The sequence below is a fragment of the Microcaecilia unicolor genome, chromosome 13 (assembly GCF_901765095.1).
Source record: "Microcaecilia unicolor chromosome 13, aMicUni1.1, whole genome shotgun sequence".
NCBI lineage: Eukaryota > Metazoa > Chordata > Amphibia > Gymnophiona > Siphonopidae > Microcaecilia > Microcaecilia unicolor.
This window is the reverse complement of record NC_044043.1, coordinates 60064752-60083767: the sequence shown is the minus strand read 5'-3', so window position 1 is coordinate 60083767 and position 19016 is coordinate 60064752. Positions and strand designations below refer to the sequence as shown.

General features: G+C 45.8%; 1 protein-coding gene across 2 annotated transcripts in view; it reads left to right on the top strand.

Moving 5' to 3' along the window:
• The window catches only part of FOXN1 (forkhead box N1), a 122947-nt gene extending 115563 nt beyond the window's left edge, over positions 1-7384 (top strand). For both annotated transcript variants that reach the window (XM_030186024.1, XM_030186025.1), the window contains exon 10: positions 5066-7384. In XM_030186024.1, coding sequence (XP_030041884.1) covers positions 5066-5328 — 263 coding nt within the window. In that variant the 3' untranslated portion in view covers positions 5329-7384. The remainder of the gene's footprint in view (positions 1-5065) is intronic.
• The last annotated feature ends 11632 nt before the right edge of the window (positions 7385-19016 follow it).

The window sequence follows — 19016 nt, the reverse complement described above, 5'->3', positions numbered from 1 at the left end:
ATGCCCCGCACACATTTCTGTGGAAAAATGAAAAGATTGTTGTGTGAATTTTGGTGCACACCATGGTATGAACTAATTTATCCTTAAATCTGATATCATTCTGTATGTTGCTATTAGGTTCTTTACCACCAAACGTGGGGCAAATTGTACTCACTCCAATACTTAAAGGCTCCAGTTTAGATCTGTCATTACCCTGAAGCTATTGGCCTGTAGAGAGTATACCTTTGTTTACTAACTTGATGGAGGCTTATGTTAGTGAGCTCTTTATGAATATATTTTTATGTTTACATTGCTCTCAGTTCAGACCATCTCACACAGTACTGTGACCCTCTTGTTAGTATTGACATCTTATGTGAAGGAGGTGCTTGGCACTAGTAAACAAATTATTTTACTTCAGTTTGATATTTCAGTGGCATTTGATACCGTTGATCACAATTTGCTGTTGTCTAAGTTGAGTGATATTGGTATCTCTGGTTCTGTATTCAACTGATTTCCAGAGTTCTTGGGAAACCGCAGCTATTGTGTGAGACAAAAATATTCTCTGGGTACTGGTCACCTGGCTGCGGAGTTCCTCTGAGCTCACCTCTGTCTCCAGTGTTATTTAATTTTTTTATGTCTTCTCTAGGAAAAATGAGTTTGAACACTGGTGAATTGCTATTATCATATACGGACAATATTTTGCTTCTGTTGCCAGTACCTCCTAATATTACAACTTGCTTGATATTGTGTTATCAGGGATTAATATGATTCAAACCTGGACACTTACTAACAAATTAAAGCTGAACCCAAGTAAGAGGTCAGATCTAATAGTACCTTCATCTTTGACATCACAATCTGGTGTGTACTGTTGAAACCGAATCACGTGTTGGGGATTATTTTAGATTCCTCACTATCTTACGGTTCTCAAACTAATCATTTATGGAAAAAAAACATTATTTAGAATGAAACAGCTGCAGCTAATATGGTCGTTTTTTTTTTTTTACTCGGGAGGTATTTTCACTCTTAGTCCAGATGTTGATATTACCTCATCTGGACTACTGTAATGTACTTTATATAGGGCTAAGTATTAAACATCTTGAAAAGCTTCAGCTTATTCAGAAAACTACACTGAGGTTAATATTTACGTTACAAAAGTTTACTAGTGTTTCACTATTTATGGCAAAATTACATTGGCTCCCTGTGGTCAAATGGATTTTGTGTAAGGCATTTTGCCTACTGTTTCAAACTATCCTTGGTCCTAATTAATAATATGATCTCTAAGTCATTATTTGGTCATTCCTCTTCTTTACGGGGTCAGATCACTCTCTGCCCTCCTTCTTTTGGCAGAGTGTGCTTTTTGAGGATGATCAACTTTATCTTTTTGGTTATTATAATTCTTGAATGGAATTCTCTTCCATTGATAATCCAAATGGAACAGAACTACTAGCCATTGAGTAAAAGGCTGAAAACTTATCTTTTTGGTTGGGCTTAATTAATATATTTTCTTCTCTGGTTATGATGTGTTAGAAGTTTATTACTATATTTATATAACATTATATGTTGCCTTTACTATACACCGCAGTGAACCCTAATTTGGGGAAAGCAGCGGTCAAGAAGTAGAGCATTGACACTGACTGACTGGAAAGAGTCTGATCCCTTCCATGTCTCCTGTCTGACGTTTTGTAAGTCGTAAGTCTTCTGAGGCAAGACTTAGAATGCCCCTCCTTGGGAAAAAATGTTTTAAATATAAATGGGGTTTCAAAACTAAGAATAAAATGGATCACAGAATCATAGATGGGACTTGAATATCCCTGACCTCCAACATCCACTATACTTATACCATTTCATCCTAAACACCAATTAATAAGGACACAACAAATTTTATAAGGAAAAAAAGATGCAAAGGAAAAAAAAATCCTAAAATATTAAAATACAACCAAGAAAAAAATATATGTATAAATTTAAGTCCCACCTAAAAACTCATTATTTTCATTTAGTCATTTGAATATTCCTTCCGTACAACTGGCTAGGTCAGTGGTATCTGTAAACAGGGAGCTCTGCGTGATTGAAAACTTCTCTAGTACATGTGATGTATTTGATCACTATCCTATTGACTATGGTGTTCCTCTTCTGTTTATTTTGACATTTATGTATGTATATATGACATTATTGTAAACCACTGTGATCTGTTATTCCAGAAATGGCAGTATATCAAGCATGAAAATAATTATATATAGAGATATAACAATCCTTTTATCATTGAAAAAAATGTGGAGAAAAAAAGTCAAGCTCATAAGACAATTAGCAGCACAGTAGAAGTACCATTAACTATTGCGTTTTATCACTGTGACTCAAAAAAAACCTTCATTGTCCAGTCTTAACAAAATAACGTGCACAACATATCCCACATAAAGATATTGATGACCGTAACTGTATGAAATCAACTCTTTCAAAAAAGTGATTAATGTTGTGCTTCCTTTAATTGACAGAGCAAACTTCTACTCAATACACAACTTTAGGGCTTTTCTTTGACAGGATGTTATATTTCACTTTTGGGCTCATTTTTGAAAGAGAAGGGCGCCCATCTTTTGACACAAATCGGGAGATGGGCGTCCTTCTCCCAGGGTCACCCAAATCGGCATAATCGAAAGCCGATTTTGGGTGCCCTCAACTGCTTTCCGTCGCGGGGACAACCAAAGTTCTCAGGGGTGTGTCGGAAGCATAGCGAAGGCGGGACTGGGGCTTGCTTAACACATGGGCGTCCTCAGCCGATAATGGAAAAAAGGGCGTCCCTGACGAGCACTTGGCCGACTTTACTTGGTCCATTTTTTCTTGTGACCAAGCCTCAAAAAGGTGCCCGAACTGACCAGATGACCACCGGAGGGAATCGGGGATGACCTCCCCTTACTCTCCCAGTGGTCACTAACCCCCTCCCACCCTAAAAAAATACTTTAAAAATATTTTTTGCCAGCGTCTAATGTCATACCCAGCTCCTTGACAGCAGTATGCAGGTCCCTGGAGCTGTTTTAGTGGGTGCAGTGCACTTCAGGCAAGCGGACCCAGGCCCATCCCCCCCTACCTGTTACACTTGTGGGGTAAATGTGAGCCCTTCAAAACCCACTGTACTCACATGTAGGTGCCCCCCTTCACCCCTTAGGGCTATGGTAGTGTTTTACAGTTGTCAGTAGTGGGTTTTGGGGGACTCAGCACCCAAGGTAAGAGAGCTATGCACCTGTGAGCAATTTCTGAAGTCCACTGCAGTGCCCCCTAGGGTGCCCAGTTGGTGTCCTGGCATGTGAGGGGGACCAGTGCACTACGAATGCTGGCGCCTCCAATGACCAAAGGGCTTGGATTTGGTCGTTTCTGAGATGGGCGTCCTCGGTTTCCATTATCGCTGAAAACCGGGGACGACCATCTCTAAGGTCGACCTAAATGTGGAGATTTGAGCGTCCCTGACTGTATTATCGAAACGAAAGATGGCCACCCATCTTGTTTCGATAATACGGTTTCCCCGCCCCTTCGCCGGGACGTCCTCAGGAAAACTTGGGTGCTCCGTTCAATTATGCCCCTCTACATCAATGAAGCGGACTTCGCCCCAATGCATATTTTTTTAAAGCAATCTTCCAACATCCAGCACAGCACTATGGCCCATTTACTAAGTCACTCTGTAGGTTCACTTTATAGCATGCGCTAAAAATTAGTGTGCGCTAATGCTGGAGACACCCATAGGAATATATGGGTGTCTCTAGCATTAGTCCATGCTAAAAAGTTAGCGCACTTACAATGCAGCTTAGTAAACAGGGCCATATGTTGTTTTTTTTTTTTTTTATCATCAGAGGCTGTAGCAGGGGTGGCCTGGCAGTGATCTGGGCCCCCAGACAATAAGGATCATGGGCCCCTAACCATCTATTAAGAGTGATTAAACTAGATGGAGGCTAAAGGAGAGTGGGCCCCCCTACTACTGTGGGCCCTCAGGCACTACCCTACTATCCCAGTGGTCAGTCCGGCCCTAGGATAAAGGTACTTGAATCTCAGCAGACCCTTCAGCACTTGACTTATTTTTTTTTTCAGTATGAGGATTGTTTGAGATTTATATATACTTACACTTTATCAGTAGCGCTATGTGAGTTAAACATTTAAGTAAACTGGCTACTTCTGTGCCCCAAAGGGGATTACAGTCAAAATTTGTACTTGAAGCAATTGCGGCTTACTTGACTTGCCCAAGATCACAAGGATCAGCAGCATTTGAACCAAGCTTCCCTGGTTGTAAGTCTGATGCTCAAACCACTAGGCAAACTTCCTTGATTTTAAATTAATATTAATTTTGGAGTGGCTAACCTACTCTTAAAACCTTCCAGGAACAGCAATTCCCCCACTTTCCTGAATTCTATGAGCAAGGCTACCCTCCTATTAGAAAAGTTCTTCACAGTGACTAATCTAATTTTCCCCTGCTCTAATTTAAACCTGTTACTTTTTGTCCTGTCCCCATAGAAGATAGATAACTGACCTCTGTCCCCATTGTCAATAGCCCTTTTTGCTATCATTTCAATCCTCCATCTTTTCCTTCCCTGCCTCAACAATCCCTTTAGCAGCATTGACCAGAGTGAATCACTTCATATCTCTTAAATGCACAAGAAAGTGACACTAGACATTTAGTGTTGAAATATAACTTCAAGAGATAGATGGGATAAATGTGTCTCTCAGTCTCCAGCTCCAACATGGGACTGTTCTAGTCAGAGAGAGAGGTAATTACCCAGGTAGATTGACCTGACTAAAATCTCTCCTCCATACACTGACTGTATGTGCTGGTTTTTGAAAGGATCATATTCTTAGCCAGATTAAAACATTATTCTTAGAGGCACATGTATATTTGATTTTCAAAACTCATTGTGTTGCTTTATTCCCTATCAGCCACCCACAGAAAGCTGGTGTGTGCATGTATATGGTTCCTTTACACACATGTATAGCAACATTGGCTATTATTGATCCCATTAGAACAAGGTGCTGTTTTTGCTTGCTTTGAAGATGAACAGGTCAATCTGAAAGACATGCTAAGGAAGACTTTGTACTTGTGTTGTCATTACAGGAAATCTTTGGGAAGAGTTGAAAGATGACAGTCTCACTCTGGATCTCATTGCATCATCCCAAACACCACCCCATGGTTTTCCTTTTCACCTAAGCAATGGCTTAAATGGAGACAGCACTGTAGACCTAAGCTCACCCAGGAACCCCTCACAGGGTGGTCTCGCAGACCTACACCTCACCACTCTTTATTCTTTCATGGAGCTGGACACAGTATCTGCACCTTATCTCAATAATTCAGGATCCAAGCAGGTAGCTCTGGTATGAGCCAGCACTGATCTTCCATCACCTTTTGCTTCCGCAGTCCCTCAGTTTCATGGTTCCTTGCACCTAGTAGTTTAAATTGTGGAGAAGCCCTTACAGCTCTCGCAGAACTACACATCTAACCTGACCCAGTCTCGCTGGATAATGCTTTTCTTTTGGAAGGTGAAGAACAAGACGCTAGCACAGGCTACACTGAGAAATGCTACCACTCATTAGTGGATCGACTTTTCTGGAGAATACCACAATGGAACCACTCAAGAGCAATGGTGAACAATGATTGGGAAGGGAGACTAAGATGACTTCCTTCTGGCAGCAAGCTCTCCCTTCACATTCTTGTAGGTGAGGAGCCAACAGCCAGTCCTGTCCTCACTGGAAAGAACCTTGCTCTTTCCTCGATGATGTAATCCAGGACATTTCATTGCTAGACAGCTGAGAACCTCTGGAACATTACATTAGTTATATTTATTTATTCTCTTTTCATTTCATGCAAAAGAGCTGCCAGGTGGTAGATTAGCTTTGGGAGACCAGATCACAATATTTTGTAATATGCCTTGTTTCAAGGATGTTTGAAATGAACATCAGTATGACATGCTGATCAAAAATTTAAGGCCAAGACCCACAGTAAACATTTCAGTTATACACAAGAAAAAAATGGCCATAGGACGTTTCCTCATTTTTTTCAAGGCAAGGAAGTAAATGGGGAACCGCTGTCATTTTGCATATGTGAAGGGTATGAACAAGAATTTGAGCTTGGAGTGTAATCAGACAGCTGCTGGCCTGGTACGTACTTTGCCTTGGGGGTGGGAGCAGTGCTGTCCCATCCTGTTATCCTCTTGTCAAGGTATCTTTCTGTTGGATTGGGGTAGCTGAGCACACACATAGGTCGATAGGCAAGAAGCCATGCAAGAAATAAAGTTTATTTTCACTTCTATATCTCTCTCTTTTTTATATATATATGGAGGAACCAAACAGAACAAAATAAGGGTGGGGAAGGGGAACAGTTTAAAATGAATACACATTTCATGCTACAGTATGGAGATGTGATCAAAGCAATAACAGTACAATAAAGACATTCCCAGATGAATTTTTCTCCAGTTTAACTGATGTTCTGTTGAGCAATGCTTCTACGGTTTTAAGGTTTCTTTATTCTATGGGTCCAGGATGTCTGTATTAAAAAGTTATTCCTAAAAGCTTTGTGAGATAGCTGCAGCCATAGTTCTATTTGGTGAATAAGAGAAAGAACAACCCCTCTTAGTATATAGTAACACTTAGGAACAAAGAAGGACTCATAAATAAGGCATGGAACAAAATTAATTTAAAAAAAAACACTGTTTGGGTTGCTATTTGATGAGAACAGTATTTGTAAGATCTGCTCCAAAGATTTTTACCACTTGTGGGTTTCCAGTAATAGAAAAATAATTAAGTACAGAGAGATAAAATAAAAGTCCAGCATGCAAGAATAGGACATCTAATATTATATTTGTGAAACAAAACACAACATAAGACAAATAGTCACTTAACCCTCCATTGCCCCAGGTACAAGTAAGTACCTGTATACAATATGTAAGCCGCATTGAGCCTGCCATGAGTGGGAAAGCGCGGGGTACAAATGTAACGAAGAAAAACCCAAATAGTTAAGGCTGCCGGGTAAGATGATGGTCAGGGCTTCTTGTTGCTTAAAGGAACAGTGCTAAAAAGTCACCTTAATCAGATTCTCCCATCCATTACTATACAGAAGTAGAAATAATGCCCAGGTTTCTCAGGTAATGAATTTAGTCATGCACACATTCTGAATAATGTTAACACTTGCCAGAAAAACATCAAGAAGCCAACTGGAGCATTAATTCATCAGACACTTACCCACCAATATTCAGCCAGTGGTGGTCAACGTTTTTTTTTTTTTTAAACACTTAACCACTGCCAACTGAATTAGCCCCCAATATTAAGTACCGGGCCATGTCCAGGCACCAGCACTGAATGGTGGGTGGGTTGCCAGAACATATTCAGCTGGGGCCTAACTTTTTTTTGAAAGGCCCCCAGCCCACCATAATGACCAAACTCCCTCCCTACCCCTTGGGAGGTCCCACCCCTCCAGAAAGTCCCAACCCCCCCCCCCCCCCCCCCCCCCCCCAAGGCCTACTTGATGTCCCTGGTGCCCGTAATATCATTCGGGGCAGGAGCAAAAGTCACTTGCAGCAGCCAGACAAAAATGGCTGCCTCACAGTACTACACAAAGCACCACAACCTGCCAAGAGTTCGCAGAAGTGAGTGACCTTTGCTCCGAAACCCCCCCCCCCTCAACAACCCCACAGACCACCAGAGACATAAGGTAGGCCCATGGGGGTGCCTGCCTTTCTTTTTTAAAGCCTCCCCAGCCCCTTCCTCTCTCTCCACAGCCCAACGTAACAACTGATCAACCTACCTCCCTCCCTCCCTCCCCCCCTGGGAGGTCCCACTCCTGCAGAAAGTCCAACCCCCGCAATGGTATAAAGCCCCCTCCCAAGGTTACCTTATGTCCCTGGTGGCCTGTAATATCATTGGAGCAGGAACAAAAGCCACTTGCTGCAGCCAAAAATGGCTGCCTCACAGTGCTACACAAAGTACCACAACCTGCCACAAGAGGTCACAACAGCCATTTTCATTCAGCAGCCACAAGGGGCAGGCGTGGCCTTCACGCCTACCCCCCCAACTAACCCCATGAACCACCAGGGACACAGGGTAGGATCCATGGGGGAGGGCTGCCTATACCACAGGCAGGGGAGGAGGAAGGGGCTTTATAAGGGGTTTTGGAGGAGGGCTTAAAATAAAAATAAGTTATGCAGGGGGCAGGCGATAGTCAGTGCCAGCACCCGTATAGCTAAATTAGGCTGCTTAGCTATGTGGGTGCCAGCACTGCGTATTACCAATACCCACATAATCCCAGCCTCCTCCCTACCATCACCCTGATCTGCCCACTGTTTCTGTGAGCGGTCAGAGGTGATATTTAGCAGCACGGCACAGTTTAGTGAATATAGGGGGTTAGTTAGGCAGCCTCTGGAGACTACCCTGCCCATTAAAATCCCTTTGAATATCAGCCTGTTAAAGCTTCACAGTCAACCTTACTCATGGAACATCAGCTCCATTTTATTCTCTGCTTTTCTAAGATTTCAATGTTTTAAAAGAGCTGGACAGAGAGAGGCAGCTGACCGCTAGGCTGAGCATAGTTTTAGATATTTACAAAGTATCCCACCTCTTGGCTGACCTTTCATGAAGTGCATCTATGGTCTGAAGACTTTGAGCACTGGTAAAGGATTCTTTGTTATTTTTGTTGAATTCTAGGTTTTTGGCAGCCACCTGGTGGCAGAAGGACTCTTGCATTTCCCTTCTAGGGAATTTTTATAAGGAAAATGAAATCTAAGGCAGGGGGTAAATCTTGGGTAAGCTGACCAAAACAGACATCTGTACAAAACTGGCTTCCAAAACAGGAATGTGAGCACTGACAAATGCTTAAATGGGATATCATAACATCAGATGTCACCACCAATCAGTTACATGGAAATATTAGGAAGGAAAAGATCCTAGATGAAATAAATAAATAAATGACTGCTTGATGGATCAGCTAGTTCAGAAACTGACAGGAGGAGAAGTTATTTTAGATCAGGTCCTTAGTGGAATGTAGGATTAGTTGTGAAAGGTAATTGTGTTGGGGCTATATGTAAGGGAACTACCCATGCCTGAAATGGTATTTAAAGGTGATGATTCAGAGGACTAGAAATAAATCTCTGTGAATCTGGAAGATGGAACAGGCCAAATCAACAAACTAAAAAGCAGAAAAGAACCTGCGCACCCTAGAGTACAGAAAGAACTTTAATAAAATGAAACTGTGAATCTACTATTAATAATCTGTAACCTACAAATCATCTATAGTAGCTGAAGACTGGAGCGTGGCCAACATAATAGCAATTTTTTTTTTTGTAAAGGGTTCTGGGGTGATCCAGAAAAATACCAATCACTGAGTTTGACATCAGTGTCAGGAAAAACTGGTAGAAATTATTATACACAACAAAATACTGAACACATAGATAAACATGGTTTAATGGGGCAGAGTCAACACCGACTTAGTCTGGTATTTAAATTCCTTGTGAGTAGCTCAGGAGAAATAGATTTAGGAAGGCAGCTATTTCAGTGGGGTTTGATGAATCTACATTTGATTTTCACGAGACCATGCTACAGTTTAGGATTTAAATCGATAGGGATTTCATGTGCTGGCATACTGAAAAATGGTAAAAGTATCTCATCTCACCCATAGCAGATTTTTGTCTTGAAAACTTTTTGTTTCCAGCAGGTATCTACACTTAGGCAAAACTGAGGTGTTATGGCACTGCTCTTTCATATGCATTTAGGTTTTCAATTAGTGAGAACCTGTGTTAGTATCTATAGACGGGAGAAGGTTAGTGGTGAGAGGTCTATGTGTTATTGTTACATTATTATTTGTTTGAAGATTATTAAATTTTGTTTTTTAAGAAAAGATAATTTGGTTCCATTCTTTGGATAGCCTGGCTTATTTTCCCACCTTTTTATTTTTCGAGAGGTCTATGTAAACATGTGGTTAATCAAGTGAAATTGGGAAGGGAGAATTCCAGAGTGAAGATGGAGAGTTCATGTACTGAGGGGTACAAGGTAAAATTATGTATAATCATACCTGATAATTTTCTTTCCATTAATCATAGCTGATCAATCCATAGACTGGTGGGTTGTGTCCATCTACCAGCAGGTGGAGATAGAGAGCAAACTTTTGCCTCCCTATATGTGGTCATGTGCTGCCGGAAACTCCTCAGTATGTCGATATCAAAGCTCCATCCGCAGGACTCAGCACTTAGAGAATTACACCCACGAAGGGACACTCTGCCCAGCTCACCACCGCCGAAACGGGGGAGGGGAATTAACCCAGCTCATCCCCACACAAGTGGGGGAGGGGAATCCGTCCAGCTCATCCCCGCGGAGCGGGGGAGGGACACCACACCCGCCGATGCGGGGGGATCTGGCTTATCCTGCAACCGCAACCGCGGGAGGAGCTGACTGACCCTAACACCGCCGAAGCGGGAGGGGTACAAAGCTGCCCTACAGCCGCACGAAGCGGGAGGGAGTGCCGGCAGAATTTATGTCTCAATCCAGCCCCGTAAAACGGAGGGGAGAGGAATGCAGCAGCTCACTGTAACACAAACTCGTCTCAACTCTTGAAGAATCCAAGTGAAAGAAGAACTTGAACACGAAGTCCTCCTGAAGTAACTGAAGGCTAAACTTGAACCTAAAATTCAACCAGAATATAAACAGTACAGATATCTGGGAGGGGCTATGGATTGATCAGCTATGATTAATGGAAAGAAAATTATCAGGTATGATTATACATAATTTACCTTCCATATCATCAAGCTGATCAATCCATAGACTGGTGGGATGTACCGAAGCAGTACTCACCCAGGGCGGGACATAGAAATCCCTGACCTCAACACTGAAGCTCCAAACCGGGCCTCCGCCCGTGCAGCCACAGTCAAACGGTAATGCTTGGAGAATGTATGAGCCGAAGCCCACGCTGCCGCCTTGCATATCTCTTCCAAGGAGACGGATCCGGCCTCTGCCATCGAGGCCGCCTGAGCTCTCGTGGAGTGAGCCTTCAGCTGGATAGGCGGCACCTTCCCCGCGGCCACATAAGCCGCTGCAATGGCTTCCTTGACCCATCTTGCCACTGTAGGCTTAGCAGCCTGCAGACCCTTACGAGGACCTGCAAACAGGACAAACAGATGATCCGATTTCCGGAAATCATTGGTCACTTCCAAGTATCTGAAGATGACTCGTCTCACATCCAGATATTCAAGAGCGGAGTACTCCTCTGGGTAGTCCTCCCTACGAAAGGAAGGGAGACAGAGCTGCTGATTCACATGGAAGCGAACCAATCTTGGCCAGGAAGGAAGGCACTGTGCGAATAGTCACTCCTGCCTCAGTGAACTGCAGAAAAGGCTCTCGACATGAGAGCGCCTGGAGCTCGGAAACTCTTCTGGCTGAAGTGATAGCCACCAAAAAGACTGCTTTCAACGTCAGGTCTTTCAGAGATGCCCTCGACAAGGGTTCCAAAGGCGGCTTCTGCAATGCTCTTAGCACCAGGTTGAGATTCCACGCAGGCACCACTGAGTGCAGAGGAGGGCGCAGGTGATTAACTCCCTTGAGAAAGCGCACCACATCTGGCTGCGAAGCCAGGGAAACACCCTTCAGGCGGCCCCTGAAGCAAGCCAGAGCCGCTACCTGGACTTTAAGGGAACTGAGCGACAGGCCTTTCTCCAGACCTTCTTGCAGGAACGCCAACACTGAAGAAATTGGAGCAGTGAAGGGAGAAAGTGAGCCTGCTTCACACCATGCTGCAAAGATACGCCAAACCCTGGCGTAAGCAGTAGAAGTAGAGCGCTTCCTCGCTCTCAGCATAGTGGCGATGACCTTGTCTGAGAAGCCCTTCTTCCTCAGACGCTGCCACTCAATAGCCAGGCCGTAAGACCAAAGGGAGAGGGATCCTCCATCACCACGGGACCCTGATGTAACAGGCCCTGCTCCACTGACAGCCGCAGAGGATCGTCGACTGAGAGCCTGAACAAGTCCGCATACCAGGGACGTCTGGGCCAATCCGGACCCACCAGGATTACCCTGCCGGGATGCTTTGCTACCCGGTCTAGCACCCTGCCCAACATGGGCCAGGGCGGGAACACATAGAGGAGCTCTTGTGTCGGCCACTGTTGGAGAAGAGCATCTACTCCCAGGGATCGAGGGTCCCGTCCTCTGCTGAAAAAGCGCGGCACTTGGCCATTGGCCGATGACGCCATCAGATCTAGGCTCGGCTGGCCCCAGCGCTTCGTGATGTCCAAGAACGCCTGAGCAGATAGTTGCCACTCTCCGGGCTCCAAGGTATGGCGACTGAGAAAGTCCGCCTTGACATTCATGACTCCGGCAATGTGGGCCGCTGAAAGCTGCTCCAGGTTCGCTTCCGCCCACTGGCAAAGACTCATAGCCTCCTTGGCTAGAGGGGCGCTCTTGGTACCTCCCTGGCGGTTGATATAGGCCACAGCCGTGGCATTGTCCGACAGGACCCGTACAGGCTTCAACACCAGTACCGGGATGAACTCCAATAACACCAACCGAATGGCTCTGAGTTCCAGGAGGTTGATAGACCACTTGCCTCTGCAGGAGACTAGCGCCCCTGCGCTGTCCTTCCCAAGCAGTGGGCTCCCCAGCCCATCAAAGAGGCGTCTGTCGTGACGACAATCCACTCCGGGGTCACCAGAGGCAATCCTGCAGACAACTTGTCTGTCTGCGTCCACCAGCTCAGCGCCTTGCGCACTGCTGGGTCCACGGGAAGGCGCACAGCATAATCCTCCGACATCGGAGTCCAGCGCAGCAGCAGAGATAGCTGTAGTGGTCTCATATGAGCCCTGGCCCAGGGCACTACTTCCATCGTGGCCGTCATAGAGCCCAACAGCTGCACGTAGTCCCAAGCCCGAATAGGAGAGGCTACTAGGAACTAGTCCACCTGAGCCTGAAGCTTGACAATCCGATTGTCTGGCAGGAACACTCTGCCCACTTGGGTGTCGAATCGAACTCCCAGATACACCAGGGACTGAGTCGGGCGCAGCTGGCTCTTCTTCCAGTTGATGATCCATCCCAGGGAGCTCAAAAGAGCAACTACCCGGTCCCTAGCTTTGCCGCACTCTGCATAAGAGGGGGCTCGGATCAACCAGTCGTCCAGATAAGGATGGACTTGTACTCCTTCCTTTAGCAGGAAGGCCGCTATGACCCCCATTACTTTGGAAAAGGTCCGCGGAGCAGTAGCCAACCCGAAAGGGAGGGCTCTGAACTGGAAGTGTCGTCTCAGGACTGTAAAACGCAGAAAGCGTTGGAGAGGAGGCCAGATGGGAATATGCAGGTACGCTTCCTTGATGTCCAAGGAAGCCAAGGACTCTCCTGCCTTCACTGCCGCTATAACAGAGCGGAGAGTCTCCATGCGAAAGTGCCTCACTTTCCAGGCCCGATTGACCCCTTTGAGGTCGAGGATAGGCCAGACAGAACCTCCTTTCTTTGGAACCACAAAGTAAATGGAGTAACGTCCCTTGCCAATCTGATTTTTTTTTTTTTTTTTGGCACCGGAACGACCGCACCCAGGCGGATCAGGTTGTCCAAGGTCTGCTGCACTACCACAGCTTGACCGGAGACTTGCAGGGAGGGAGTACAAACCCGTCTCTTAAGGGTTGGCAGAACTCTAGCTTGTAGCCGTCTCTGATGACTTCCAGCACCCACGCGTCTGAAGTTATAGTGGTCCACGCGCCCAGAAACGAGGACAGCCGTCCTCCAATCTGCACTGGGGCGTGGACCCAGGCCCCGTCATTGGGTACGAGACCCTGGGGGAGGACCGGAGGGAGCACCTCCGGGACGGCGGTCTCTGCGAAAGGAATGCTGCTTGGGGGAGAAATTCCTCTTGAAGGAAGAGGGGGCAGAGGAACCCGACTTGCCCGGGCGGTACCGATGAGCTTCCTGCAACCGTCCTCTGGAGGTATCGGGACGAGTACTAACCCGAGCCCTGACCTCTGGTAATTTCTTGCCCTTAGACGTGCCGAGACCGGTCACGATTTTGTCCAGCTCGACCCCAAAGAGCAGCTTGCCTTTAAAAGGCAATCTAGCCAGGCGTGATTTAGAGGCGTGGTCAGCAGACCAATGTTTCAGCCAAAGCCACCGCCGCGCAGAGACTGTCTGAGCCATGCCTTTAGCTGAGGCTCTCCAGACATCATACAGCAAGTCTGCCAAATAGGCTAAGCCCGATTCCAGGGCCGGCCAATCAGCCCTCAAGGAATGATCCGAGGGGGAAGCCCGCTGCACCATAGTCCGGCACGCCCTGGCCACATAGGAGCCGCAAACTGAGGCCTGCAAACTTAAAGCAGCTGCCTCAAAGGACGACCTTAAGGCCGCCTCCAATCTTCTGTCTTGGGCGTCCTTTAGGGCCGTGCCACCTTCCACCGGCAACGCCGTTTTCTTAGTCACCGCAGTGATTAAAGAATCCACGGTAGGCCACAGATAGGCCTCACGTTCACTCACAGCCAAAGGATAGAGGCGGGACATAGCCCTAGCCACTTTAGGCTCGTTTCCGGGACATCCCATTGAGCCGCAATTAAGGTGTGCATGGCATCATGCACGTGGAAGGTTCTAGGCGGGCGCTTCGTCCCCAGCATAATGGCAGAGCCAACAGGGGCTGAGGGAGAGACGTCCTCCGGAGAGGAAATCTTCAAAGTGTCCATGGCCTGTAACAACAGGTTGGGCAAATCCTCTGGGCTAAAAAGCCGCGCTGCAGAGGGGTCATCCGCTCCATCCGAGCGGGGATCTATCTCCTCCAAGGAATCCGCAAAGGATCGTTGGGAGACCTCAGACACGCTGCCCTCATCTACATCGGAGGAGACAAAGTCCTCCAAGGCCTGGAAATCAACCCGAGGGCGTTTACCTCTGGGAACCTCAACCTCTTTATCAGAAGAGGGAGCAGGGGCAGCGTTTTGCATGAGGAAAGCCTGATGCAGCAGCAAAACAAACTCGGGGGAGAAACCCCCCAGACTGTGCACTTCCGCAGCCTGGGCAACAGCCCTAGACGCACTCTCAACCGGCGCTCGCAATAGCGGGGGAGAGACATGCTGCGCATCCAAAATGGCGTCCGGCGCGAAACTCCGTGAAGGAGCCGCGCGGGAAGAACGGCGCTTAACTTTAGCCGCTTTTGTGCCGTCGCCCAAATTAAGGGCGTTCATGGCATTAATGTCTCCAACCTCAAGGGCGGCCCCGAAGAAGCCGTCCGAGCCGCGTGGCCGGCCAAGATGGCGGAGGCGAGGAGCGGGGGATGGGCGTTTATGGCGGGAAAAAACCGCCACGCCGGAGGAACGACCGGGACATTCATCGGTCACTAAACTATCACCCATCAAGGGCGAATCAGGTTGTAAAACCCCCGCATCCCCTCTAGAAGCGCTCCAGCGATCCGGGGAGCGACCCTTTGCGCCCTCGCCCTCCGACGCCATTGCCACGAGGAGAAGAATCGGGGAACCCCCTGCCCGCTATAAAAAGGTAAAATTACCTGCTTGCCGCTCCGAGCTGTAACGAACTGGTGTCCCAGTGAGTAGCTGCAATGAACATTTAAAGAAACGTCGAATTAAACGCCTTTAAAGACGTTTAAAATATATATATTTTTTTTTTAAACGGAGCCAGCGGGAGGGGGGAGAAAAGGAGGGACCTGGCACCACCAGGTTTGCACTTGCTCAAAAGAGCCCTCAACCCCAGGCCTCAACAAAACCTAAGGATTAGGCTTGGAGGCCTAGCCAGAGCTGCTGCTGTGTGTGACCACCACCTGCTGAGATAGAGAACATACTGAGGAGTTTCCGGCAGCACATGACCACATATAGGGAGGCAAAAGTTTGCTCTCTATCTCCACCTGCTGGTAGATGGACACAACCCACCAGTCTATGGATTGATCAGCTTGATGATATGGAATTATTGTTGAATTTCAATTTTACCTGTAATTGTTTTCCTATAGTTGTCTTCTTTCTACAGCTAGCCTTCCCTCAACTGATGACTGGAGGAATGGATAGTGGCTGCTGGGGAGAACTCCAGGCTGCTACACTTGGGGTAACACAATCAGGTATAAATCCATAAAAGCATAATCAATTAGAGAATACTTACTATAATAATCAGGGTTTCTACAGTTGCACAGAAATGGTAAAAATATATGATTATGAAGAGGAACTAAATAGATGAAAAATAAACTCACACTCTCAAATCTAGTTTTACATTATGTGAAGTAAAATTCTATTGCAGGCTGAGGTGCACTTTCTAATGAAAAATATATACACTTCAACCCTGCCCTTTTCAGAAAAATGGATTTTAGTAGGAACACAGCTGGAAGCGGTGCCCCATATGAGGCTTGGGGAGGCTAATTACGACCTCTACCTACTGTCTCAGGCTGCCAGAAGCTTTCCACTCTCCCTCGCTCCTACTCCCGGCAGTCTGACAGTGCTTGCTAACCTACTTTAATCGCTGTCAGCAGGGGGATGGTGGACATGGAGAAAGAAAAAATGGCAAATGGATAGGAGACTGAAAAGACAAGGAAAAAAAAAACAACAGAGAAAAACATGACAGACACTGGAACCAAAGTGAATAAAAAAACAAAATGCTCAGACGACAATGGTAGAAAAAAGTATTTTATTCAGAATTTATTAATTGGAATGTCAGCTTTTGTAAATGTGTATCTGTGATATTTTGTGTTTCAGTTTCTCTAGTATTGTTGTACGCTGAATCTGACTTCTTGAGGTTTCCAGTTCATTTTTTTTTGCCTTATATCTTTTATTGATCTCTGGTCCCTTGTGTCATATCTGTTCTGTCAAGTATTTTTCATGTGTGACCAAGGTGCAGTATTCTGCTAGCATGTAGTACCTGCATAGAGATCTTGTTACAGTCCTATTTTTGTTTCTTTCACTAGGGTAGGGAATTGATGTTTTAAAGCCTGGTGTAATATTTACAGTGCTGCCTTTTCATGCATAAGGTTGTAGCTCTTCCTGTTCTGGGAGTCACTGCGTGTATAGTATTTTGCAGTGAGAGATTGTGTGTGGGCCATACTAAGGTTACAATAAAGCATCCGAAAGTGTTTTAGTGCCTAACTTATGAGACAGCCTCTTGAGGGATCTTTAAATACAGTTGAATTTTTTCCATAGGTGTGTTGGCTGAGGGCGAGTGGGATGTGTAAAAGAGACAGACTGGCTGCAGGCCTCTATGGATACGTAGACATCTACAAAAACATTTTTCAATCCATTTTGAAGGTTACACTGTTTAGCTACTTTGTTCTTTGGCATTTGATACATAAGACTTAGAACCCATGCCCGGCCACTTTAGCTTCCCAAAACTGCTGAGCCAGCGACCGCCTATGGTTGGGAATGCAAACTGGGCTGTATTCAAACAAATATGCCCATATATATGCACAATTATGCCAGGGACCAACTTGGCCCTTGGCATAATCATGCATAAATGGGGACAACTGAAGTCAAAGGGCAATGTTTTTATTCCCCCCCCCCCCCCCCACCCAATCAGTCTGGAAAGCTACTCAGCCTAAAGCCACTTCATGCATATCAGATTTGCCACTACCAGGACACACACAGGTGTAAAACTGAATCTAGGCTGCAAGAGACTTTACAAAATGAAGCCAGTACCCAGATCACCAAAATGCAAGTGTACTTACATTCTCAGGCTACTCACAAAAAATAGATTTTATTTTATAAATACACACTGATTTTAAAACACACTATTCCAGCTTGACTCTAAACAATATTTTACAATTTCCAGTAATATTAAAAAAAAAGGGCAGAAGAATGATTAACAATGAGCACAGTTCACACCATCATTTGAAGATCTGTAAAGGATCGAGAGAGAGAGAGAGAGAGAGAGAGAGAGTCTTTAAACCAACACTTAGCATGACGTAGAATACAAGAGAAATATCACAGCACTGCCTACCTGTGTCTAATGTCACCTCACTACAGAGACTGGTCACTACCTTCAGTAAGGAATTCATTTCATTTTATTATTACTAAAAAAAAAAAAAAGGGAGGATTCTGTCTAGGGGAATGATGTAAAATGACCAGACTCCGGCTCTATGAGCAAAACAGGAGAGTTGAATACAGAGAGAACAGGCACTCCAGAGCTGCCAACTTTCTTACAGAAGATGTTACTTGACAATGATGGCAACTGAAAAATGTGCAGCTGTGGTGCAGGTTCCCCCTGGTGCTGACTGCATGCTAAAGCAGAAATAACGTATCCTCTGTGCTGCAAACACCTGACTCTGGGGCCCATACAGAAAGCACTGCCGAGCAATGTAGCAACGGTTTCAGCACGAGGCTTAACACATGCTGAAACCATTACCACAGAACACATCAAAAATATATGCTAATAAGGTCATTAAGAATACGAAGATGCATTTAGCACATGAATCTTTTTTACCAGGTCTGGGACAGCATAGCAGAGTTAGCTGAGAGGAGTGGCTGTCTATCAGCAGCCCCTCAAACATGACCCTCCTGTCCCAGACTGCTTTCTAAAAGGGTCTCTTCTGGATCCTTCCCCCTACCCTCCAACTCAGACCTCCCTTCCCCCAACAGTAGAAAAACAAAACGTGCCCTACTAGCCTAGTGGCTCCCTTCTCAAAATAGGGCTGGTAGGCTAGTGGCCCTCCCCCAACCAGTACCCCCCATCACCAATTTTAAAAGAAAAAAAAATCCCTAGCAGCACCCCCAACCCCCCCCCCCCCCAACACCTGTCTCCAAAATGATGGCACCCTTCCTGCATAGTGCATCCTGGGATGCACAGGTGTGAGCCCAGTACCATAAAGGCAATTTTTCCCCATATATGGCAAATTGATCTCATCCAATGAATCCCAGGATGCACCATTTTGAAGATGGCATCTCTGGAAGCAGGTGGACATCGCTCCTGCCCCTTTTGAAGGTACATGCTAGGAGGCTAAGGGAAGAGATGGGGGAACCCACTAGAAACCAGGGATTTTTTTCTTTTAAAACTGGGTACAGGGAGTTTCAACTAGGTGGAAGGTGGGGTAGGGGGAGTTTTGCAGTTCTTAGAGTATAATTTTCACTGTTTAATATTATTTGGAG